Source organism: Lampetra planeri, chromosome 20 (genome assembly GCF_965212315.1).
Source record: "Lampetra planeri chromosome 20, kcLamPlan1.2.h2, whole genome shotgun sequence".
NCBI classification, from domain to species: domain Eukaryota; kingdom Metazoa; phylum Chordata; class Hyperoartia; order Petromyzontiformes; family Petromyzontidae; genus Lampetra; species Lampetra planeri.
In genome coordinates this window covers 9838298-9864837 of record NC_136126.1, presented here as the reverse complement: position 1 = coordinate 9864837, position 26540 = coordinate 9838298, and the positions used below count along the sequence as shown (strand labels likewise).

The window sequence follows — 26540 nt, the reverse complement described above, 5'->3', positions numbered from 1 at the left end:
CCTTCAACTTGCTTACAAGGGATTACATCTTGAATCATTGCTTCACTTGATGCAGCTAATTCGGCTGTGACGGTCCCACCTGATGACGGAGACTTGTGTTGCCTCCGAAACGTCGTGAATTTTATTTTGTTTTGTTTTATTTTACTTTCATTAATTTTAATGTTTTTACCTACGTGACTTTACCGAAAAAACCTGAGAATATGAATCATTGCAGTCACGAAAGCTTCAAATCTAGAATTAATGGCGTGAGAAGGTTAAACGTTGAGTTTTATAAGGGCACCACGGGGTGACCAGCCCCTCCCCACCCAGCCCCACCCCTCCCACCCCCCACCCAGCCCCTCCCCACCCTCCCCTCCCCACCCAGTCCCTCCCCACCCGGCCCCTCCCTGCACGACGGACACAATAATCCCCAGTGGGCTGATGTAACCAGGAGGTTCCTACCAGTATAACGTTTATCATCTGTATATTATTAGCGCTATTACCGATACCCCAATGAAGCCCTCATATACTGCTCATACGAAAGAGATAACGCTGTCGGGAACGCATCCCCATATGTACAACGGTATAATGAGCCCTTTCATCGCCGACGCGATTAGCCCTCACTTCTCCAGCAACGCCGCATCTTGAGCGCTAAGCGCGGTCTGTATGTCAAACCGATTCGCGAACCCGGAATCGTTGCCAACGGCATCGACTCGCATGGGGGGGGGCGGCGCCTGCGCCTCTTGAACGTGCGGCACCGCGCGGGTTCCGCCTCTGCAGTGCCGCCGAGCATTGAGGGCCCGCCGGAGGAGGACACGAGCGAGATCATCGGCAACCCCGTGACGCTGGCGTGCGACGCCCTGGGCATCCCGCCGCCGGCCATCACGTGGCTGCACAACGGCCGCGCTTTAGGTGAGGGCCGCGGGACGCCACCTCACTCGGAATATTGCACATGCTGCACGTTGTTAATCCCCTTTCCCCCTCCGAGACGTCTGCAAGTTGCAGGGTGGGCGTCCCGTTCGCCGCTGAATCTCGAAACGCGCAAGCGGTTTGCGTTGGTTTTATTCAGAGAGGCGTAGCGCCATTGTTTTCGAAGACATTGTATTCGCCGCAGTGAACCGTAGCGACACGACCGCACTCTACGATCGCTGGCGCCAAACTGTGCCACGCGCCCTCCTGCATGGTCTTGTGGGAGCCTCGGAATCGGAAGAAAAACTGATGACGTACACATACGCCATCGGAATCGGAAAGGGTTAAAGTTTATTTCGATTTTTTACACGGATGATGGGTCTCATTTAGCCAGTTGCCCGGCTATTTTACAAGGGAGATCCGTGGTGTGTGAGTACAGCATCAATGTGTTTGTGGAATGTATGCCTGTTTGTGTGCGGGGAGCGCTAGTGCAGCGGTTAGCGCGCTGCACTACGAACCCGGCGATCCGAGTTTGATTCCAGACTCACGGCCAACATCAGTGACGAATATCTGAACCGGTTCCGGGCCTCCCCTAGGTCGACTCAACCTCAAATGAGTACCTGGTGTGGTGTGTAAACATCGCCACTGGGGAGACAAAGGTAGGCCAGGCATGGTCCTGGCCACCCACCCCTTCATGTACAGTGCCAGCCTTCATAGGTGCTCGTTGATATCACTTGCCCCTACAGTCTACTAAGGCTATATGGGGGATCTATATCTTTGTGTGCTAGCTTATATTAAGGCAGACGTATTGATTAATGTGGTCTTTCATGAACCAGAATGATCACTGGAATTTCATGGGACGAATATTTTGGTTGACAAGACGCGTATCTGTGATCCAGTACATTGGAGGCGAGTTACGGCCCGGAGATTACAGTTCAGCAGATGGATTCATGACATTTGTGACGATTGTGGTGGTGCCAATGATTGTACTTGCGATGATGATGATGATAATGACGCATATATGATGATGATGATGATGATGATGCGAGTAATGCTGATGTTTCTGATTATGCTTGTGATGATGACGACAACGACGATGATGACAATATGATGATAATGCCATTGGCGATGATGATGATGTTGTTGTTGCTGATGCCACAGCTCACAGTGATTTGTGTTCGTACCTCTGCGCACCGCGTGCAGATAACACGGCATCGTTGGAGATGCGCATCTTGTCGGGCGGCAGCAAGCTGCAGATCATCCGCTCGCAGCTGTCGGACGCCGGGCACTACACGTGCGTGGCTTCCAACGTGGAGGGGGAGGCACGCAAGACCTACCGGCTCACCATACACGGTGCGACACACATACAGCACATGCAACCAGCAAGCACACATACACACACATATACCTACCAGCTCACCATACGCGGCGCGACACAGATACAGCCAGCATGCGTACACAACACTCGTCAGTAAGTGGGAGTGAGATCACCACGGTGCCTGTGCCATGCTTGGTGCACTTTGAGGCCACGTGAAGTGTCGAAGGCTCGCTGACAGGAGGTCACGGGACAGACCCAGGTGCCATGGGTTGACTGATTGAGATGACTGGCAGACACACCGGCTGTGTCCCCGACTGTGACAACTTGCTGTATTTTAGCCACCCGGCACTCTGCTCGTTGTTATGAGTGTCACTCCTCTGCCCTCCATTGTTGTTGGAGGGCGACTGCCTCCAACTGCTCAGCAGCGTCCTTCACGCGCGCACACACACACACCTACCAGGTTACCATACACGATGCGATGCACACACAGCCAGCATTTTCTTCTCCCATTGCTTTTGAATCGCCGTCCCTGTTCCAAGTCCAGGCGAAGGCCAGGCTGGGACCACTCTGTCTATAAAATAAACATCCCCCCCTGTTGCTGTACGTCGTCCTCAGTAGCGGTGGCACAAAGGCGCTGTGTGAACCCAAACTATATTGTCACGGTGCGTGTGGGAGTTAACTGGAAGCGTGCACTCCCCCTGCCCACCGCTGCCCCTCGCGAGCAGTGCCGCCCAGCATCGAGGGCTCGGAGCTGTCGAGCGAGGTGGCGTCGGTGGTGAACGAGACGGTGTCGCTGGCGTGCAAAGCGAGCGGCACTCCGCCCCCCGCGCTGCACTGGCTGCGCGACGGCAAGCGCCTCGACGGAGTCGCGTGAGTTCCCGTCCGGCGCAGCGATCTTCACTGCAAGGCCCGCGGGCCACTGGTGGCCTTTAGTGTGGCCCCTGGCGTGCGGCCCCCGACGATACACACAACATGTGAAGACACCCCTTGCAGGCAGTGTGGCGGCCCTCGCACTGATAGCTTCTCAGCGGAAGTGGCCCCCCTCTGAAAATGAGTGAAGAACACTGGTCTAGCATGTCGCCTCCCTGCCTCTCTCGCTCTGGACGTTACGTCTCTTCCTAGCAAGTGATGCCACTTCCCGCTAGTGTGGCCCTGCTCAATGTGTTTAGAGTTATTCTGCAGGTAGCGATGCACTGATTAGTCGCTCAGAATCAATGTCTGAGTATTGAGTCGGATTGGGCTCGTGAGCTCCAATTCGCTCGTTGAGTTTTTGAGCCAGGCTGGGCCGGCGTTGGGAATATGACACGGCCCCACTTTTCATCCAGACGACCGGCTCGGCACGCACTTTAAATGCTACGATCACTAAACAACAAACTATGTATATATTTAAAAGTGCACAATTAAAAAACAATACAAAAATCACAAATATACAATTACGAAGATGATTTCAAAATAATAAAGATTCTTGCATCGAATCTAAATATCTCGCAATCAGTCTCCAATTACTGGTAAATCAAGCGCGTCTTTGCGGAGTCAAAACGAACGATGCTGGAGTCACTTCAATCTGAGTCTCGAACTCAACATTATCCAGTGCTCTGTCATGTTGTGCGAAGAGCAGTTTGCCAAATTTCAGTCATCAAAAAGTGAAAACTCAAGTGTCTCTCTTAGCAAGTGGTGGAAATCCTCAATCCTCTGTGATGCACGTGTGGCATATTAGCTATCAGAGCTAAAATTTGCTATAAAACAAGTGAACAACCAAATGTTGCGTACTCTTTGGTTCTTTCAGTAAAGTCACGTAGGTATAAAATAAAATAGATCACGACGTTTCGGGCGCAACAACGAGCTTTCCCACCTGATGACGGATGCTTGTGTTGCGCCCGAAACGTCGTGATCTATTTTATTTTATACCTATGTGACTTTAACGAAAGAACCAAATAGTATGGATTCCTGCAGTCAAGAAAGCTTCAAATCAAGATAAAATGTTGTGTATTTAAGTAATCTTTTAACCATTATATGTAACCAAACCTAGGTCATCAAGCTGTCTACATGGGAGAACGTGGTTTTAATTACCCGTATTTGAAATCTGGATTGGAATCCAGAATCTCATTGATGCTGGCTCAGTGTTGTGACATTGTTGTTATGAGCTCCGTGACGTTGAGAAAGAGACATGCAGCCACTCAGCTCTACCTGCTGCCCGCTGCCTTTTCTCCTTTCCAGCCTCATTCTCTCCGTGTCACCGCGTTCCTTCCTCCTCTGCCTCATCCACCCCCCTTCCTCCTCTTCCTGCCTCCCTCCACTACCCCCTCCTCATCCTACTTCTCCCTCCTCCTCCTCCCCCCACCCACTCTCCCTCTTCCTCCTCTCTGTTCACCTGGCTCTCTCCCGGTGCCGCCGCAGGGTCTCTAAGGACGGCAGCGTGCTCACGCTGAGCGCCGTGCAGACGTCCGACGCCGGGAAGTACACGTGTGTCGCCACCAACGTGGCCGGGGAAGAGGACAAGATCTTCAACCTCAACGTGTTCGGTGAGTTGCCGCGCGTGGACGCGGGGGTCGTGCGATCCGCAGGTGTTGCGCTCGTCATGGGCGCCGGTCCGTAACTGCTCGACGTGAAGCGTAGAGTAAACTAAAACTTTAAACTATTTTTATTTAAATTTCGATTTAAAGCTTTCGTGACTGCAGGGATTCATCTTCTTGGTTCTTTCGGTAAAGTCACGTAGAAGGGAAATAATAAAATAATAAAAAATACATTTTATTATTTTATTATGTTTTATTTTTATTCTTTTATTATTTTTATTTAGCCATTTAAGGCCTACTGAGCTGTGTAGCTCTTTTTCAGAAGCGACCTCGCTATCACAAATGATAGCTCAACGACGTGTCACGTCACGTGGACATTTATAGCAGGCAAATAGTCTAAACACATGTTTCTAAAATGTGGAGGAAAAAACCGGAGGACCCGGAGAAAATTCCACGCGACCATGGGAAGAGATAGACATGCGAACTCCAAATATCCAGGCGTCAGGCTCGGGATCGAACCCACGACCTCCTGTATGCCAGGCGAGGTAGTTAACATCTCGCCACCATGGTGAGGTAAGAGCTTGGCTCACAATGAGTAAAATTACCCTGGGGTGCAAAATTACCCTGAATGGTCCATGCCATGGGAAAGGGGAATTTACAATGACTGATTCAGGGCCACCAACTCTAGCCAAAGCTAATTTCAAACTTGGTATGTTTGGATATGAATCGTGTACATGTACAGCCGTTTTTTGTCAAACCACTGCTGGATGACGGCCTCCCCATGCCTTGCGTGAGGTGGAGGTAATTTAGCCAAAATTCACCGCATTGACCAATGTGGCTTGGTGGAGGTGAGGACCATAGACGTGGGAGCATAGAGGTACAGTATAACAATCGCCTTTGCTGCACTGCCCTGCACTGAGCACCACGTGACACTGGCCTCCAACTACCAATAACAACCTGGTCATACCTGTCAACCCATAAGCTTTACCCGTATTCTTGTACAGGGAAACTGAGCTTTTAGGTCCATACGGTGTACAGCAGTTTTCGTACGGGCAAAACAGAAACACACGGCCAAATAAAAAAAATCGTGGTACAGCTGCTTTTTTTTACTCTGGAGAGTAGCGATCCCCGTAGCAGCCGACAAATTTGATCCAGAATTAAGACTCTCTCGGTACAGATCATGCGCACAAACTAAACTTCCACATCCGGTTTTCCAAACGCAAGCCAGGCCACCGCAGAGCGGCAATGGCAACGTTACCTCCTGCGGCGAAGAAGGAAAAATTAGCGACACCGACAGGCAGACATTTGATAGAGTGGGAGAGTCCGACCTATGGCTCAACAGCAGGTCGCAGGATGGGTGCGGTCATTTGTTTGTGTTTTTCCCTTGTGATGGGACTTTGTAGGATGAACGTTGAGATTCATGAGGGTATGGGGTGGTTAATAAGGTCTGAATTGGTCTGTAATAAGGTAAGCACTGATAAGGGGTTGATGGGTATAACCTGCATGGTGGCCACCCATCCAAGCACTCTCAAGGCTTAACACTGCTTTTAGCCTCTTGCTTAGCTTCTGAGATCTGATGAGATCGGGTGCATTTCAGGTGATTCTGTCATAGGCTTCGATTTGATTCACCTTTTAACAAATGTCCAATTTTGTTCGATTTTCTGCAAAAATATTCCAATGTCTCCCATCGCCAACAATGGTCGAAATCGCCAAGATGATGCATTTAATCGAATTGTGAATTTGGCCATAAACTGTCATTTCGAATAGGTAGCCCAACCGATTGCTTTGGCTGATGAACTAATTTGATCTGAGTCAGTTCCGACCAATTGTCTCTCTTGCTTCCCTATTCCCCTACACACAAAAAAGACGAAGATCCCCCGTATAGCCTGTCAAAGACTGTTGGGGCAAGTACTGTTAGCGAGCACCTACAAAGGCTGGCACGGCACACGAGGGGGTGGGTGACCAACACCGCGCTTGGCCGCCTTTGTCTCCTCAGTGACGATGTTTACACACTATACCAGGTACTCGTTTGAGGCTGAGTGGACCTAGTGTTGGCCGTGAGCAGGAAACGAACTCGGGACGCCAGGTTCGTAGCGCAGTGCGCTAACCACTCCACTACCGCTCCCACACGCGCACGCATACACGCACACAGTGCCGCCATCTATTGAAGGCGCGGGGCAGGTGGAGGAGCTGTCCGTGGTGCTGGACGGCTCGCTGAGCATGGAGTGCGTGGCCGTGGGGGTACCGCCGCCTCAGATCACGTGGATGAAAAACGGACTTCCCCTGCCGCTCTCCGCCCACGTGCGCCTCCTGTCTGGGGGGCAGACTCTCCGGTCCGTGGTCCCGTGCCCTACCTGTCGCTTCACTTCTCACTCGCATCACGCAAACCCAAAGATGACAAACACCAAGATCACCCCGTTCGGCCTGATAAGAATGCAGGTGCGAAGTGCAATTGCCGAATACCGATGAAGGCCATCGTGCGATTGAGTGGTGTGATTGACACCAGGCCTGGCTGTCTCTACCTCTCCAGTGCTGATGTTAACACACCACTCCAGGCCCTCAATTGAAGCCTAGTTAAATAAAAGAGATTTCCGTATATCCATGTTCAGGTACCGCTTGCCACACATGAGCATGGCCAGGAATTTAACCCCAAATTGTCAGGATAGTGGCACTCTGTATAAAGCACTACACTCTTGCTCCCCACTTATCACACATACAAATACATGTGAACACGTGTTTTTTTATTCAACAATTACTTACATATTCCACACGTATGATACGTTGAAAGGGTATTAAATCGACGCATTTGTTCATCACGTGACAGCATTATTCATCGTGGCTGTGTCGGGTTTGGGGTGGGTGGAGGGTTTTACAGCACACATTTGACTCGCGCGACCTAACCCTACAATCAATCACGGAATCGTCACGACCCTGAACTCGCTCCCTCTCGCAGGATCGTCCGAGCGCAAGTGGCGGACGCGGGGACATTCTCCTGCATCGTGTCGAACCGCGCCGGCGTGGCAGACAAGCACTACAACCTGGAGGTGCACGGTACGGAGTCGGCGCCTGGCAGTGTGGCAGCGACGCAACGGATTTCAAATCGATCATTACGGCTCTCTGATACGAGCATCGAGCCGTCCACATGAGGGTCGGCTTTGATTCATGCAAATTCGATACGACTTCAATGTTATTGTTACATTGAAGCCGCTGGATGAAACTGAAACTGGTGTATAAAAAAACGACTAAACAAAAACGATCTACCACGTAAGCCCCGCCAGGCCCGACAAAGGCCTGTTCTTGTGTGGTGACCGCCTATCCACCATGCTATTCAGCCTCAGCCCTGCTTAGCTGTTGAGATCTGGCGATGGTCGAGTGCATTCCAGGCTATTTGGACATAGACTCTGAGTGTGTGTGTGTAAGGTGTCTGTTTGCACACAGTGGTGTATATAGGTATGTGAATTACACCTGAATGTGTGCACGGTACATATCAAACAGCCATTTTTATCCTGCGCACTACTCTTAGAGCACTTAACATTAAATACAATTTACTTGAATGCCCAACGATTCGAATGTGTAAAACATAAAACTTTGGTTTAGTTTAAATAACCGAGCCAAGTACCCCAGGCAGTATAAGCTAGTAAAACCCGATATTATAATTAAATTAAAATAAAATACTTTAATCAAGGTATATCACAGTCGACGAAGTTACCCAGCTCGCCTTTGTGTATTTGCTCTGTATTACGGGGACACTGCTAAGGTGGGTTTTAAACAAATGTTGACATTCATCTAAACTATCTGCTCCTCTCGCGTTGATGGGGAGATCATTGCGTGACATTGTAGCCACACAGCTAAGGGAACTCCCACCCCAAGCCATGCATACGTAAGAGAAGCTGAGAGGTGATCATGACCTCATCACTTTAGAGCCGGCCCTGTGAACTGAAAGTCGGTGTGGGTAGTCGTCATCAGCTGAGCACAGAGCCGGGCTATCCCCGATTGGCCGAGCAAGGCAGCCACTCAGGTTGCACACCGGGATCGGCTAACCGCCGGGTAATTTGGCTCGTGGATTTGAATGAGAAAAAGTGGGAGAAGTTGGGAATGGGTAACGGAAAAGGGATGATTGGTGAGTGGGAGGAGTAGTGCTATAGATATCCACGTGATAAGCCACCTAGTTGAGCTATCATTTTGTGGCTAGGTCACTTCTGAAAAACAAGCTAACAGCTCAGTGGGCTTTACTTGGTAAGATTAAAAAATATAGTTTATTTTATTTGTATATTGATTTGTTTACCTTTCCTCTACTTTGCATTTCTATCATGTGTTTGTATTGCTTGTTGTTGTAACGTTCTGACCCCGTGCCCCCTACTGGACATCTGTGAAACAAGAGCTCTGTAGCTTATCGGATTCCCCCGGCAACGTAAATAAATGTTCTAATTCTAAGGGACGGGACAATGGTTGTCGCGCCCTTTGAAAAATAATGCTCGCGCTGGCCCCCCCCTTCCCCCCCGCCCTTTCTACACTACCCCCCCCTTTCTACATGCACTCGCCATGCCCCCCCCCCCCCCCGTGCGTGCAGTGCCGCCGAGCCTGGACAACGCGGGCGGCACGGAGGAGTTGACGGTGGTGCGCGGCACGGCCTTGTCGGTGTCGTGCGAGGCGAGCGGCAGCCCCGCGCCGGCCGTCACGTGGCTCAAGGACGGCGAGCCGCTCTCGCTCGGCCCGCACGTCCGCCCGTCCGCGCAGGTGACGTCTGCCCCACTATCGCCACGTACTTGTGCACCCCCGTTAACGTAGCTCGCGTGATTTATTATAATCTGACATGACCATCAAAAGGTCCCGTAAATGTAACTGCTCGACCCAATCTAACACATTCCTACGGAGGGAGCTGGTAGGAACGTTGGGTTGCTCGGTCAATGGCCAGGGTCAACGGCGGCGTGGTGTATTCCGCAAATATGCCCGACTGTGAGGGCGGGCACAAGCCGGCGTGAGTAGGTTCAACGTTGAGTTTTATAAGGGCACCACAGGGTGACCAGCCCCTCCCCACCCAGCCCCACCACTCCCACCCCCCACCCAGCCCCACCCTCCCCACCCAGCCCCTCCCCATTCTCCCCACCCAGCCCCTCCCCACCTTCCCCACCCAGCCCCTCCACACCCTCTCCACCCAGCCCCTCCCTCCCCACCCAGCCCCTCCCTGCACGACGGACGGACAGACACAATAATCCCCTGTGGGCTGGTTTAACCCGGAGGTTCCTACCAGTATAAGTGCTCTGTTACTTGCATTGTCTTTGTGCTGTTCACCTTTTGGCGTTGTTCTCTGGTCTAACACCGGTGAGACAAGGCCATAAAGAAGGCTGCCTCTGCTGTAGGCCAATCGGTGTCAAGGACATTGCCCATCTATTATCAGAGCATGTTTGTTTGCATGTTTGGCCACAAGTACTGTGTGTGGTTAATGCAGACTTGATGATGTTTGAACATCTTAACACCTGTTTTGTTTCCAGAAATGGAAAAACCTATTCTTATTTTTCATCATTTTGGATACTACCAAAAAGGTCCCATAGATATAACCATCTGGTACAACTTTATTAACTATGACTAATGTGTTCATCACATATGTATATTATATATACCTTTATATTTTTCTATCAAAAATAATTTATTGTAAGCTAAAAATAGCATCATAATGTAAATACATTATACACTTGCCACTTCCAGTTCCCTTGTGGGCGCACATTGATGCCATCACCTTACTCTAGTTAAGAACCAGAATCAGGAAATCTTCTTCACAATTCTGGCAATCGCCTGATGCTGCTTGAAATCACCAGCGAATACATCGTACTCGAATTGTAAATGGTGTGACGTTGATATCCAATACACCGGTTGTGCTGAAGAAGTAATAGAATGGCATGTTCACGTGACAACTTTATTAATTGGCTGTGTCGGCTGGATAAGGGTTTACGACACACATTTTACTTAAGTGGTCTGACTGAAAATCTATTATGAATCACGGTTCTCATCTTTCAAAGAAAGTGTTAGAATGTGTTAATAAAGATCCCTTGTTTAGTCGGATAGGATGTTCGGTCGAACAATGCATTAGCAGCTAAAACGCTTGAGTAATAATACACACAAAGGGTTATTATAGACAGCAAATGGCACGATAGTGGCCATTAAATCAGTACTCTCATATTAATATTATCTTCCCCGGCATTGATGTTAATACCGCTCATGTGCTGTGCTGGCGTTCATAGGTGCTACTCGCTAACAACAGCACTTGCCCCAAAAGTCCGTTAAGGCAATACGGAGGGGGGGGGGGGTCTTTGTCTTTGCTTCCGCCACACAGGGCATGATCATAACGTTCAGCAAGGCCCGGCTGGAGGACACGGGCCGCTACACGTGCGTCGTGAGCAACCAGGCGGGAGAGCTCAGCAAGCACTTCAACCTCAAAGTCCTCGGTGGGAAAATGCCGCCAATCACAACAACCCACACCTGCACGCCTGTTTCCCATGTGTGATCTTACGACGTTTGAGGCCAAAATCAGGAGTGTGTTTCATGATTGATTTTAGGATCAGATTGCCACCCGACTCGGCCAAATAAATTGATGTCGGATGGAGAGGGCTGTGTACGACACACGTTGGCATTTTACTCATGCGATCTGACCCAAACATCTATTATGAATCGTAACATCGGTCGCGAAAGCCTACGTGTTAAATCAGCACATCTTGCAAGTGTGCGTATGTCTGCCTTTATTTATTTTTCCTGGCACTGGTTTCAGGACCAAAGCCCCAGGGTCGTTTGAGAAGTGAGATACGTGACCCACAGCTTAGATTCTTTTTTCCAGGAGGGCCTCGTTTTATTATGGTGACCGTTTTGACCTTACTACTGTGGCACTAATAGTGGTGCACTGAATATTTGCATGGACTTCAAATTCAGCCAAATTTCTAGCGTTTTTTTGTATTTGTATTCAGCTGAATTGTAGCAGAATAAACATGGGAAGCCAAATATTTTGAACACTGGACCGCTGTAGTCACGTGACCAAAATGGATGGTTTGTGGTGTTCCCCCACCACAAGCACGTGGTAAGGGTGAGAGATATAGTGGAAAAAGAAAGGTGAGACAAAAAGATAGAAAAAGACAGAGTGGGGTAAAAGAGAGACAGACAGAGAGATACAGATACAGAGGGAAACAGCCACAGAGGCAGAGAGATAGAGGGATGCAGTGAGACATGGACGGAGGGAAATAGACAGAGAAAGGGACAGATATTGAAGAAAGGAGACAGAGGTACACAGGGGTGGAGGCGACAGAGATACAAAGACTGGGAGACAGAAAACTTTATAAGTTCTTCAAAAAACATGTCTACAAAACAAATTACAATTCGACTTCAAATTCAACTTGAGCAGAATACCCGATTAGGCGTCACGTTTCCAGCCACGCAGCGCAGACTTCCGCCTGGTGCAGCCGGAGCCGCGTCGTTAACGGCGACGACGCATTCCCTTCCGCCGCAGACCCGCCGCGGATCTTGGGCGAGGGCGAGGGCCCCAGGGAGCACTCGGTGGTGGCGGGCAAGTCTCTGGAGCTGGAGTGCGTGGCGCAGGGAGTGCCGCCCCCCAAGCTCACGTGGCTGCGGGACGGGCGGCCCCTGCCCGCGGGCGACGGCGTTCGCGTGCTGCGGGGAGGACAGGTGCTGCGCATCGCGAGCGCACAGGTGAGCGACTCGGTGGAAGAGCAGTGGCGTAGCTACGGAGTGTGCAGGAGGTGCGACTTCCACCAGGGCCCACGGAAACACACGGGATGGCAGCAGCAACGGAGGCCAGGGACGTGCAGGTGATGCCCGGCGAGGACCAGGAGGCGGGCACTGTGACCAGGCCGGCAACAGTCGAGGGGGGAAACGGCAAAAGAGAACTCGGTGGAAAATACAGCCAGAATAGAATAATATGCACGAAAGGGGAGATAAGGAAATCTATTAGAGGGAACGAGGCTTTGGTAGTGGCAACATTTATCGCACAGCTGCGCGACCCAAGGAGAGAAGGTGGAGCGTGGGAGGCAGACACAGCCAAACTGCAGCAATGCTGCCCATCCCATGATGTGTCTCGACATCCCACACAGTTGAATACATTTTATTAACCCCGTAGGCATGGGGAGGGATAACCCTTACTTGGATTTTATCGTATATTCTTCCAATTGAGATACAAACACCCTGACTGCAATGCTAACCAACTGGATGATATGTGTGTGTATATATTTAGAGCGGCAGTGCAACCTGTTAACACGCTTCGCTACGAAACAAGCGACTCGAGTTTGATTCCCGCTCACGGTCGGAACCAGTGACGATTATCTGACCGGTCCTGGGCCTTCCCTAGGTCAACTGAGTACCTGGTGCGGTGTGTAAACATTGCCACAAGGAAGACAAAGGCGGCCGGGCGTGGTGCTGGCCGCCAACCCCGTCATGTGTTGTGCTGGCCTTCATAGGTGCTTGTCCCTACAGCCTGTTCAGGCTATGCAGGGAATCTTTGTCTTTTTTTATAGAAAGCGTGCGGAGCACAGTTGGTGCATCTGTCAGTCATCTCAGGCAGTTAACCCATAACACCTGGATCTGTCCCATGGCGTCCTGTCAGTGAGCCCCAACACTTCACATGACTTCAAAGGTCACTTAGCCTGGCACAATCGCTGTGGTGACATCACCACTGAGTAAGAAATGGCAGCTGTTGTCGTGGTCATATATAGAGTGCATCCACAATTAGATTTAAAAAAAATATCTGATCATGATACTGATCATAATTAATAATAATAGTTTACTGATTTATGCAGAAGAGCTAGTCTGAGTCATATTACATTTTTTTCAGGAGGGTCTTGCTTTGGGTTTATCTTTAAAGCCAATTAATGATGATTTCAGACAATTAATTTTATTTAAGGTGATTTCAGGTGATTTCAGCCAATTAATGAGTGTTCATTGGGGGAGGAATCTGGAGCACCCGGAGAAAATCCACGCACGCACGAGGGGGCGACACTGTAGCCCCACGGTTGTGGAATTCCCTACCGTTGGAAATTCGTTTATCCGATAATGTGGATACTTTTAGCCACATATTTTTATTCTATTTAGCTCTTTTTCTCTCTTGGCCTTTCCTTATTCTTACAAGGTGCCTTGAGACATTTGCGGAAAGCGCCTTACAAATAAATGTAAATTATTATTATTAGCCTCCATACAGATGGAAACAGATGGCGATTAGTCCACTTGCTGTCCTGCCTTCTGGCGGGCCAGGCTATGGTGGCCACGGGAAGGGAGTTTCACAACTTTTTTTTGATCCACCAACCCTCGCTGCCTCCACAGTGCTGAATTACAGGCCACGAGCACACCCACCACCTCCCGCCTGGCTCGTGATGACTGTTCACCAAGGGTGGCCATTCTGTAACAGACCCAGAGCCAAAAAGAACCCATTAGTTCTACAAAGAACCAAGTGTCTATATAAGTAATTTTTTTATTGAAAGTTTTCGGCACAGCACGGAAGACATTCATTATTCTTTGCCACTGCGATAGTACGTTTTACGTTATGCCCCTTCGATAGAGCCGCATGTGGTGGATTAAAGAGTCGCATGCGGCGGCTCTCGAGATGCCAGTTGGCCACCGCTGCTGTACACCACACAGTGCGGTAACATGGGGCGTGTGCACTTGTGTGTGTGACTGGGGGCTTGTGCAGGTTGAGGACACGGGCAGGTACACCTGCCTGGCGTCCAGCGCGGCAGGGGACGATGACCGGGAGTACCTGGTCAGGGTGCATGGTTAGTGTCGCACTCATCCACGCATTTATGTGGCCACATTTGCGTTTAATCGGTTGTTTAACATTTCCCCGCGTGCCTTTTGTTTTTATGCACACGGGAATTTGTGTGGTTACCATTGTACAGAAAGTGGCGGCAGTGGTGCATCTTTTTGCCAGTATACACGATTGGTGTTTGAACATCTTCACACCTCTTCTTGGTTCTTTCGGTAAAGTCACGTAGAAGATGAATCCCTGCAGTCACGAAAGCTTTAAATCGAAATCTTCACACCTATTTTATTGCCAGAAAGGGTAAAATCTATTCTTATTATTTCATCATCTTGGATACTGCAAAAGGTCCCATAGACATAACTGCTCGACCTGAGCTATAAGTGTTCGGATACTTGCATTACCTTTGTACTGAATCTTGACTTAAAGCTTTCGTGACTGCAGGAATTAATATTCTTTGGGTCTTTCGGTAAAGTCACGTGGATAGGTTCAAAGAAAAATAACAAAAAACTACGACGTTTCGATCGCAACGTGAACGGTCGTCTTCAGGAATCTAAACGTCGTAGTTTTTTGTTATTTTCTTTGAACCTATCTACGTGACTTTACCGAAAGACCCAAAGAATATCTGTGTACTATTCGCCTTTTGGCATTTTCTGCTCTAACACTGACAAGGCAAGGCTATAGAGAAGACTGTCTCTGGTTGTCAGCCAATCAGTTTTAAAGATAATGCATATTCATTATCAGAACATGTCTGTTTGCATGTTCACCACAAGTATGTGTAGTTAATGCAGACTTGATGCCTTCCAAAATTGGTATATTTGTTGTTTTAACATCTTAACACGTGTTTTATTTCCAGAAAGGGTAACGTTTATTCTTAATAGTGCATCTGCCAGCCTAGTTGACCAGGGTTCAATTACGAATCGTGGCTAACAAGTGTAAAGCAGTGTCTAAATCAGGCTTCGGCCTTACTTAGGTTGACTAAGACTTAAGCGAGTACCCCAGTAAGATGTGTGAACATTAGACGTGGGGAGACAAAGGTGCTATTGGCCACAGTACCCCCGGTGAGCTCGCTCATCCAACTGGAACTCATCCACTCAGCCCTGAGCCTCGTTGAATAGAGTTCCTTTCCTACTGTCACCCAGCTGTGTCTGCATGAGGTCGCAAAATGTGCTGCTTTCTCCTTCAAGGTGGACGCTGAGTAGCCCAGTATGCGCCTGTTGACGGTTTGGCCATACATATATGTACTTTCCATATGTAATTTAGAAATTACTTGAAAAATAACAATTTTAATATTCCTTTCTTAATCCAATAGGCATCATCACGAATATAGTGTCTCCTCACCAAGTTCCATCAAGGCTGTTTCATCAGTAAAAGGATATATTTCATGTTCATTCCAAAGCCATCCCTTTGCTGAAATGAGCATTGGGTGATTCCCCCCCCCCCCCCCCCCCCGAGTAGCGGGCCTTGAGCCAGGGTTGAAAATTCCACAGTTGACTTCTCACAAACTGGAACTATTTTTATCGACCCCCAGAAGGATGATGGGCCAAGTTGATCCCCAACCAGAAATTTTACATATCAGATTCTCTTGCCATACTTTCAAGCATCTTGGTGAGAATTAACAGATGATGTGAGTAGCAAGGGGTGGCACGCGTAGAGTGAGTATCTCCCATCTACTGTGCCACACCCAAGATAATTCATGCCCTCCTACCTTCTCTTCTCCACCTCCTCTCTCCTCTTCCTCCTCTGCCTCTTCCTCCTCTTTCTCCTCTACCTCCTCTCTCCCCCACATCCCCCCCTCCCCCACCGTGCTCGTGCAGTTCCACCGAACATCGCCGGCGCCGGCGGCCCCCAGGACCTCACGGTGCTGCTCAACGGGCAGCTGACCCTCGAGTGCAAGTCGGACGCCGTGCCGCCCCCCACGCTCAGCTGGCTCAAGGACGACAATCCCCTGCAGGTACCGTGGCGCCAGCGCAGGTGTGGCGCAGCGGTTAGGAGGACCCGTGGTGGGAAGCGAGTTTGGGAAGTATCGTGCGTGCACGCGAGGACGCACAGGAGGGTTTACAAAAACGGGAGGGGGGCCATTCAGTCCGCGAGTAGCGGATCAATTCTAGAATCTCGTCGTTTTTGGCCCCGGTCGTGAACTTCTCTACACGCAGCCTCGACCAGTGCCCTCCGGTTCTCCTCCCCTGGCCATGCAACCTGGATGCGTTGTGTAACGTCTTACGACACGCGCTTGTCCTCAGAAGTCTACAGTAGCGGGATGGAAGCCCCAAGGAGAAGCCATGCGGGCGCAATGCGTTTGCGTCTTTGCATTGCTCTGGGTCGAGGCTCTGATGTTTGGGAAATGCTTTGATAAATTTTGGCCGGATCTCAATCAGGTTAAGTCCCAAATAGCAACACAACTTTAATCTGTAAGTTCATTATTCATGATAGATAATCTTCAAAGGGGGCGGGGCTGCTATCAGCATAAATAATTTCGACTTTGGTGGGAAATCACTAATAATGGCACCGTTGCCCAAATCACATTGGTTGGACAACTCTGTGCTTGGATGGAACATCCCATTAGTGCAGGTTACACCCTTAAGATTATGAAATGGAATATACCACTATTTCAGAATGAATAGAACATTTGACATCTACAGGTTACATCTCTGTGGCCAAAATATAATTTGCCATTACCGTGACTAACATCTCAGTAACAAAATGTAATATGTCGTGCTGACACTTCAGATTAAGTCCCCGTGATTGAATAGAATATTTTGGTAATGAAGGTTTTACCACTAGGATGATTGGAATATGTCACAACTATAGGTTCTACCTTTGTTGTTAAAGGGAAAATTTCAAAAACTAGACATGAGTGAAATTTTTTAAACAACAGATTACACCCCCTTTGCTTGACTAGAATGTGCCGCAAGTGCAAATTGAGGTTGAATGGAATATTCGACGATGCCAGGTTCCCACCAAATTTGGGTGAATGCCGATCATGGCCGTCCAACGCTCATCGAGCTGCATTGGCTTCCGGTTGCCGAACGAATACGTTATTTAAGGTCACACTTGGTACACACAAAGTGCTTGCCACAAATGAACCACAGTACCTTGCCGATCTCGTCAACGAGCATAAACCATCACGCATACTCCCGTCATCCTCGCAGCGGCTTTTGTCTAGCCATCGAACACAGAAGTTACCGCATCGTGTGCTTTCAGATACGCTTTTGCGGCTGTCTGGAACGCTCTTCCATTCGATATTAGGAAGCCACTGGAGCTATGCACTTTAAAATCTCGATTTAAAACTCATTTGTTTATAACTGCTTTTTTGTGTTTAGTTTGTTGTCCTTCCCCACACCTCCAATTTGTATGGTGCGAAAGACGTTCAACATACATGCCACAAGATTGTTCCACGTTACACATCCCCGATGTTAAATGGAACGTGCCACACCACTCCACGTTGACCGCCCCCCCCCCACTCCCCTTTATTGCAGGGCATGCACCAGGACGTCCAGCTTACACCCCAGTCGACAAGTGGAACATTCCGATACTCCATGTTCCCGACACCCCCCCAACCCATAGGTTGAATGGCGCACTCCGTTCATGTTTTTGTTTTTCTCCCCGCAGGGGTCGGCGCGCCTGCGACTGCTCTCCGCCGGCCGCTACCTGCAGATCAACAACGCGGAGCTGGGCGACGCGGCGCGCTACACCTGCGTGGCGAGCAACGTCGCCGGCAACACCCAGCGCCAGTTCAACGTGGCCGTGCACGGTGGGGCTCGGTGCTGGACATGTGTGGGAAAAAAGAGCTTTATAGCTCATCGGATTCCTCCAGCGTAAACAAATATTCCGATTTTGGGCCACGGGGCCCACTCGCGGACTATCACGGGATTATCGTTGTCGCCAGGTCATCGCCGACTTTGGGCGGTGCCTTTGGCACCATGTCACTGCTACGGCCATGTCCGGATGGATGATGAATGGCCTGCAGTCCCCACTCTCTCTCTTCGCCTTGTCCAAACATGCTGTCGCCCCACTGTTATAAAGTAATACCTCCGGTTTACATCGGGGAATGTGTTCCTGTAAAGGTGCTACGACGAAAATCGGCAGCGGTAGTGCAATGGTTAGCGCGCTGCACTACAAACCCGATGACCCAAGTTCCATTCCCGCTCAGGGCCAACACCAGTGACGATCCTCTGAACCGGTTCTGGGCCTCCCCTAGGTCGACTCAGTCTCAATTGAGTACTTAGTACTGTGTGTAAACATCGCAATTAGGGAGAGAAAGGCAGCCCGGCGTGGTGCTGGCAACCCTTCCCCTCGTATACTGTGGCGACCTTCATAGCTGCTCGCTAACAGCACTCACCCCAACAGTCTGTTAAGGGGGATCTTCGTCTTCGTGCGTTGCCTCGTGTGCCGCTCGCAGTGGTGCCGAGCATCCGGGAGGGGCCGGGCGCCGTGACGGTGCTGGTGGAGAGCGACGCGCTGCTCGAGTGCGTCGTGAGCGGAACGCCGGCACCACGCGTCACCTGGAGGAAGGACGGTGCCGTGCTGTCCCCGGGCAACTCCAGGTGAGCTCCCAGTAAACACGCCAACGTCGGGCCAACGTTGGGCCAACGTTGTTGTTATTTATATATTGCTATGATACCATCGAGCGCGATCGCATTAGACCACTTTGTTAGTTAGTTGCTGGGAAAGAAAAAGTGGATAGCACACCCTTCAAAGCTCTCCACCAATCGGGGTGAACCACCCTACGCCCCCCACCAATCCGGTGTGAGCTCGGCTCGTGAGAGCCATTAGGGCTGACAGCTAACTAATCAGACACAACCATGCCGATTTCATTGACCTCCGCTGGGCACTACGTCAATTACATATGCATATAATTGGCTGCGTTAAAAGTCAAAGCATCTTCTCACATGACCAATGGAGCTACACTAAACTCCACTAGTGACTATGAGCCGGGCGTAATTCCACATTTCCATGACGGCACTGGTGCCACTCCACGACCACAACTTTTTAAAAATATATTATTTTTATTGATCCCGTTTTAACAGTCATAACAGGACGAGCGTGCATGTAGGATGGCTTGAAATATCCGTAGAAAGATTGCGCCCTCTCGTGATCGCAACTCTTCACTTCCCATAAAATATTGTTCCCCGTCGTCTTGTATCGATCCGGGTTAAATAGAAATGGACTGAGTCGATCCCCGACTGAGATCGAGGGCTGCAGGCCTCCCTTCCCATTGCCAGTGGGTCGCTCTCCAAGGCGGCACTTCTTGTCCGGTTTGTTGCCGCTCGCCGACATCTCGCTCGTAGCCTGACGGTATCTGAACCCTAGCTCTGCCCGCGTCGATACCGCCACCGCCGCGCACGTGTGTAGGTACGTGTTCCTGGAGGATGGCTCCCTGCGCGTCCTGGCGAGCAAGGTCTCGGACACGGGACGCTACCTGTGCCTCGCCACCAGCCCGGCTGGCTCCGAAAGGCGGCGCGTGGATCTGCAGGTTCACTGTGAGTGCTACCACCATCTCTTTTCCAATTCATGAGCTCCTTCCACTATCTCTCAAGACTCATCAGCTCTCACCTTCACCACATCACTCTGCCATCACCTACTGAGCCATCTCATCATTTCTCCAAGTCCTCACTGGACCATCTTATTGTATGCTATTGCTGTAACACATAGGATTTCTCAGCCAATATCACGATTCAGAGGGCATGTAAATGAATTGGCCAAATTTTCGTTGTAGACGCCCATTACCCGACATAGCCAACCAATAAAATTGTCATGCGGCGTACAATCATTGAATGCGTGCCAATTATTATTCTTTCAGCTCACCGGTAAGTTGAAGAACATTTCTCACAACCAGTGGTGGGATGGTCACTGGACGATCCCGTGATGATTATCACCTTCTCGCTCTGTCTCTCAACGCCGGCCTTCGGAACCGATACCACCACGCTTGCCGGGCCACACGACCAGGGAAACCGGGGCCTTGCCTCCGTGCCTACGATCCACCGGTGTGAATTTCCCATTGCCTTTGTCCTGCAGTGCGGCCGTCCATTGCGGCCGGCCCCACCAACGTCACGGTGGTGGTGAACGTGCAGACGACGCTCGCGTGCGAGGCCTCGGGCATCCCCAAGCCTGAGGTCACGTGGCTCAAGAACGGGCGGCCCCTCAACACGGACTCCAACCAGAACATGTACAGGTGAGGGCGCCGAACCTTAAAGGGGGGGGCTGCATTCTCGGCGATGAGCGGTGGCGGATGGGAAATCCAATCGCTCGCCACGAACATCCTCTGATGGGTCAGAGTCAAATGTTGAAGCGTGGAGCGATTGTGGACAGTGTTCATCTCCTCTTGGGAGTGTTGAGCCAGTGGTTCAGAGTCCGAATGAATATGGCAGGGACTCGTCGGTGAATTTCTGTTGAATTCCCAACAAAGTGGTTGTCGTCTTATTGGAACTGGAGGGATGATGTATGTATGTATGTTGAACTTCTTTCGCACCGTACGTAGCCAACCGTGCTCATCGAAGGTGCGGAGAAGGACAACAAACTAAACACACAAAGCAGTGATGATGATGATGATCGACTGAACCACCCCTGACTATGATTTAAACTCAGATCCTATTAACTGTATTATTTCCACACAAGACACGTTGGTGCCAAACTGAGGCATATTTCGGAATCTTGGCATTCGACAATAATACCCGATATTGTAAAAAGCCCCAAAATTTGGCAACTAATTACGAACGTGAAGAATTGTAGGCGAACCATCCCGAGCAGGCCCACAGCAACCGCTGTGCTTAAATGCTGTTGAACGTGGCATGTCCGCGGGGAGCACAGGGTGCTGTCGTCGGGCTCGCTGGTAATCATCTCGCCGTCCGTGGAGGACACGGGCCGCTACCGCTGCTCGGCTCAGAACGAGGCCGGAGCGGACGAGAGGGAAATGGACCTGACGGTGCAGGGTGAGCCATATCTACGGGACCTTCTGCTTTTATTGTTGGCCAGTAACAAGACGATGAAAAAAAATAGGAATAGGCTTTTCCCAATCTGGCAATTAAACAGGCTCTAAGATGTTCAATCGCCAAATAGATACCCATCACTAGATTCCTCTAAAATACTATTTATTTAGTGTTTGAACATCTTAACACCTGTTTTATTGCCAGAAAGTATAAAGCCTATTCTTATTTTTTTCAGAGTGAGCTATGCCTGCAAACCCCAGCAGATGTTAATGTATCATTGATTTAATTACTGGGGAATCGAGTTGAGTCAAGGTCGGTGTCTCGGAGAGCTTTACTGCTGAGCAAGTCTGTGCCGAAATGATTGTTTTTTATTCCAGAGGCAAGCGGCACGATGCGCATGTTGCGCTACGGCCCGTTTACACGAGCACGACAATAATAGATGAATAAATGCTGATGATGATGACAGTGGTTATAAAGATGATCATGGTCATGATGATAAACGGTGATGATATTAAACTGAGATTGACCTCTAACTGAGACGACGACCTCTGGACTGAGATCGCGAGTTGGCGCACTTGCGAGCCGGTCGCCCCGTCATGCCCATGCGCAGTCGCGTTTACGCTGCCCCCCTCCACACCCCACCGTGTGCCACCCAGTGCCGCCCTCAATCGCGGACGAGGCCGCCGAGCTCGTGGTGACCAAGCTGTCGCCGGCGCTACTCACGTGCCACGCGTCCGGCGTCCCCGAGCCCACGCTGCACTGGAGCAAGGACGGCGTGCGGCTGCCGCTGCGCGGGGAGGGCTACAGCGTCCTGCCGACCGGTGGGTGAGCCGTCGTCAAGGACAGCCGCACGCACAACTTAACAGCAATGACGACGACGACAACAACTCACGACGACAACCGCCATTCGCCACTAAACGGCGGCGATGTCACCACGGCGCCTGTGCCAGGCCAGGTGCACTTTGAGGCCACGTCAGGTGCCGAAGGCTCGCTGGCAGGAGGTCACGAGACAACCCCCTGGTGTCATGGGTTGAGTGACTGAAATGACTGGCAGATGCAACCAAGCAAGCCCAGCAGTATATAACACAAGTCAACACGTTCGTCAATAGCACACTGTGGCCTTCAGATAAAATATCTGTATATAGAACACGTTACGTTCTGAACAATGGCCCTTCTTCATTGCACGCAAAAATAGAGATGCCAGATAAATAAAGTTAACGATGTTTGTAGACTGCACTTTACACCATGTGGCCGGATGAGATTTACATTTATTTAAATGTGTTTTTGATTACCAGTATTTTTTTAAGGCAGATGTAAATAGTTACACTGTAAGTATCTATTTGATAACATTCACTCTTCTGTCGCTGTTAAATAAACTAAATTGTGTTAAAAGTAAACTGATTAAATGTTGCTGACACATTGCATTGTGGGTAGATTTGTCTTTGTGAGCACAAGGCATTATCTACCTATCAATGCATCATTAACGCCGTCACTCTGGGCTCTCCATTTACGCTATGAAGAAGGACCATTGACCAAAACGTCACCTATTTTATATTTTTTTTCTTCTAAGGCCACACACAATCATATTGACGAATGTGCTGGGATTTTTTTTGTTCATCGTGCTTGTGCACCACTGCCAACGCATCAACATCGCACAAATAATCAACAGTATATACTCTAACTCAGTGTCTCTCAACTCCAGTCCTTGCAATATGTCACGGTAAAGCTACCCATCATTACCATCCATCTTTTTCTAGCGTACAGCAAGTCGGTCTAAACTACATGAGGATAACTCCAGGAAGTAGTGCGACCAGCCGACGTGGAATGATGCGGTTGTTGGCGATACGGTCCATTGTGTGGTTCGGGTGGCCACAGTCGTTGCACCGTGGGTCATCTAAAGTTCATGGAAGATGTGTGCGCAGAGAACGGTCGCCGTTCTGAAGCGGTTGAGGGAGCAGCACAGGTTTCTTGGTAAAGCAAAGCCACGCGGAGCAGTGGTGGGGTCTGCCATCCATTATGCGCATGCAGTGTGCAGTGCCTCAGTTGTTGGCACGTGAATGGAAGAGATTGGTAGCTTACAAAACCGGTGAACCGTGGGGCAGGGGTGTCGCGAGGACTGCAGTTGAGAAACACTACCGGTAGATGGGACATGGTTTGGCCGCGATGAACGCATACACGCACACACACGCACATACACGCATACATGCATGTACAGGTACCTTTTGTCAATCCACTGCTGGATGAGAGTCTTCCCATGCCATGCCAGTCATGGTCATTCTTTGACCGATGCATATAGAGCAGCACGCTAACCATTGTACCTCCGATCCAACCCCCCCCCCCCCCAAAACAAAATACGTTCAATATAATTTCTGAAATGCAGTTTCTCTTTTAGATTGTAAGATGGACCATACTCACCACAGTGCCACTCATTCATTCGTAATTTGCATCTCATCCACAAACAGTCCGCGTTCGATGCTGCTCAGATTGCGCGACACGACCACCCACATTATAAGTTTGCCACAGGTGCACGTAGGGCCCTCTCCTCCGCACTGCGTCGGTCGTTAATCGGTGACGATGCTGCCCTTGCAGGCACGGTTGAGATCACCGCGGCGCTGCTGCACCACGCCGGCAAGTACGTGTGCCACGTGAGCAACGCAGCCGGCTCCGCCAAGAGGCACGTCAGCCTCGTGGTGCACGGTGAGCATCGCCGGGACAGGCACGCCGCTCTCACCCTAATCGTTTTAAAAACGACACTCAACTCAACTATTTTTTATTTTACCAGGTAAAGTGCCACTCTGCGATGTAATTTTTTTTTCAGCAGCGACCTGGCCAAAAGTGATATCTCAACGACGTGGTTTATCACGTGGAAATGTAAAGCAGCTAAATGCTCAATGAACACACGTTGATTCTAAATGTGGAGGTAAAAACCGGAGGAGCCAGAGAAAAATCCACGCGACCACGGGGAGAGAAAACGTGTCTTGCTTGCGGACCCAGGAGAGCCTCACCGGGTCTCACGACTCATTTTTTCAGGAGGCTCCTGCCAAGTTTTCACAGTAAGGGACGATGACTGCCATGCGTATTACACTCGAGTGGCTTGCGGGTGATGTGACAAGTTTGGACCGTCACGCGTTGGCACGTCGCTCGCACGAAGATCCGACCCGAAAATCTATTACGAATCTTAATGTTGTTCGCGTAAGCCTACCGTGTATTGGAATTATTTTTAATCCAAATACGGTACATTTTAATACTGCTGCTCCTGCCCCTACTGTGTTCCTGTTGCTTCTGCTGCTGTCTGCTACTGTCACTTGTATAAGCTGCTTCTGCTTTGGTAATGTGAACTGATAGTGTTACTAATTATGCTATTGCTTCCTGCTACTACTACTAGTACTGGTTACTTCTAATGCTTCTGCTGTTTCTATAGCTGCCACTACTACAGCTATTGTTGTTGCCTTTTCCTCTACAGATACAGCTTCTGTTGCTGCTGCTACTGATACTGTGTCTAATGCAGCTGCTGTTACTACTGTTGCTGTTGCCTCGACTGCTACTGCTATTGTTTTTCCAGCCACTGCTACTAGTTCTACGCCTGTCGCTGTTGCTCCATGTAAACGCCGATGAACTGGCTAAAAACATCTTAACATATAGGGGACTGCAGAGCTTAGGCAATTGTTGGCACCAGCTCACCGCCTGGCTGCTGCCTTCCAGCTCATCTGCAGTTCCTCCTCATGCCTCCGAGTTGATCTCACTCTTTGAGAGTGAGGGAATACTCTGCGGCGCCTAAAAAATGAAAATTATTATTGCTGCTGCTGTTATCTCTGCTTATTTTTATACCCTTGCCCCCCCCCCACCCCCTCAGCTCCTCTGCTAACCAGTTTGGGCACCACGGTGGCAAGATGTTAACTACCTCGCCTGGTATACAGGAGCACGTGGATTCGATCCCGACCCTGATGCCTGTATGTGTAATAAAAGACTTGACCACGATCTCTGGCTCAGTGTCCTTTATTCGGTCCGTACTGCGTTCCCACACGGCTGTCTCTCTTATTCTCTCTGTGCTGGTTCCGATGTCACTCCAGTCCACATCAGCAGCCCCGCTGCTGTTCTTGTCGCTCTTGCAGCCCCACAGCAGCTCCGCTGCTGTACTCTCACACAGCTTCCTTGGCTGTTCCTGCTGCAGCTCTGACAGCCTCGTGCTGTCTCGCCTTCTCGTCGCTCCTGCGACTCTTGGCAGCCACCCCGCTGCCCCTCACACACAGCCTTACTGCCTATCTCTATCTGCAGCTTTACACCTCCCAGTAGCTCCCTACTGTTCCCAGGGTTGGCTCCCGCTTCTGACGGTGCCCCCTCGGCTCGTACGCCCGCGTGGCCCCACACCTTTCCATTCACACCCCGACTGCCTTCTCCTTCCGGTTTACCCGCTTAAGGACCCCCTACCTTTCACCCACGTCACCTGGCTCCGCCTCCTCGTGACGTCACATCCGGAAGGTCGCTTTCGCCCGCATTACATATGTTTGGAGTTTGAATGTTCTCCCCGTGGTCATGTGGATTTGTCTCCGGGTTCTCTTCCCTCCATATTCATGATCATGCGTTTAGTGTATTTGCAAATAGCCGCATGATAAGCCAATTCGTCGAGCTATCATTTGTCACTTCTGATAAAGAGCTATATAGCTCAGTGGGCCTTATCTGGTAAAAAAATGTTAAACTTGAGTTTTTTTGTTTAGCTGTGACTGCAGCTGTAGCTACTGTTGTAGCCGATTGCTGAAGGCCTCAGAGGGAGTCACGGTCGAGTTTTTTGTTTTCTGTCGTTCAGAGGCTCCGGTCATCAAGGCCCCGCCGTCCCAGATGGAGGTGATTGTCAACTACCACATCACCCTGCCATGCGAGGCCAGAGGGACGCCTCAGCCAACCATCACCTGGCAGCGAGAGGGCATCAACGTGATCACGAGCGGTACGGTCGCGCGAGAGATCATCATCGTCCATGGGAGCACTTGTCAGTACCACGTAGGGTGGAAGAACTTAAGTGGTTCCAATTTCTTTCTGTGGCCAATAGCAGTGGGTTATGTCATAACCATTTGAACTGAGTGGGTTACCAAATCATTATGTCTTATTCACCGTACATGTATATAAAATTCAGTACTACTAAAGCATTG

The 26540-nt window shown here is 50.0% G+C and overlaps 1 protein-coding gene across 1 annotated transcript in view; it reads left to right on the top strand.

Moving 5' to 3' along the window:
* LOC144724423 (hemicentin-1-like) overlaps positions 1 to 26540 on the top strand; it is a 262312-nt gene that overhangs the window by 191862 nt on the left and 43910 nt on the right. Inside the window, exons 63-81 of the mRNA XM_078603538.1 lie at positions 760 to 891; positions 2092 to 2241; positions 2932 to 3076; positions 4604 to 4728; positions 6872 to 7052; positions 7673 to 7770; positions 9290 to 9456; positions 11051 to 11162; positions 12212 to 12411; positions 14402 to 14483; positions 16285 to 16421; positions 18080 to 18221; positions 18870 to 19014; positions 19823 to 19950; positions 20486 to 20642; positions 21278 to 21399; positions 22053 to 22217; positions 23986 to 24093; positions 26201 to 26338. Coding sequence (XP_078459664.1) covers positions 760 to 891; positions 2092 to 2241; positions 2932 to 3076; positions 4604 to 4728; positions 6872 to 7052; positions 7673 to 7770; positions 9290 to 9456; positions 11051 to 11162; positions 12212 to 12411; positions 14402 to 14483; positions 16285 to 16421; positions 18080 to 18221; positions 18870 to 19014; positions 19823 to 19950; positions 20486 to 20642; positions 21278 to 21399; positions 22053 to 22217; positions 23986 to 24093; positions 26201 to 26338 — 2634 coding nt within the window. The remainder of the gene's footprint in view (positions 1 to 759; positions 892 to 2091; positions 2242 to 2931; positions 3077 to 4603; positions 4729 to 6871; positions 7053 to 7672; positions 7771 to 9289; positions 9457 to 11050; positions 11163 to 12211; positions 12412 to 14401; positions 14484 to 16284; positions 16422 to 18079; positions 18222 to 18869; positions 19015 to 19822; positions 19951 to 20485; positions 20643 to 21277; positions 21400 to 22052; positions 22218 to 23985; positions 24094 to 26200; positions 26339 to 26540) is intronic.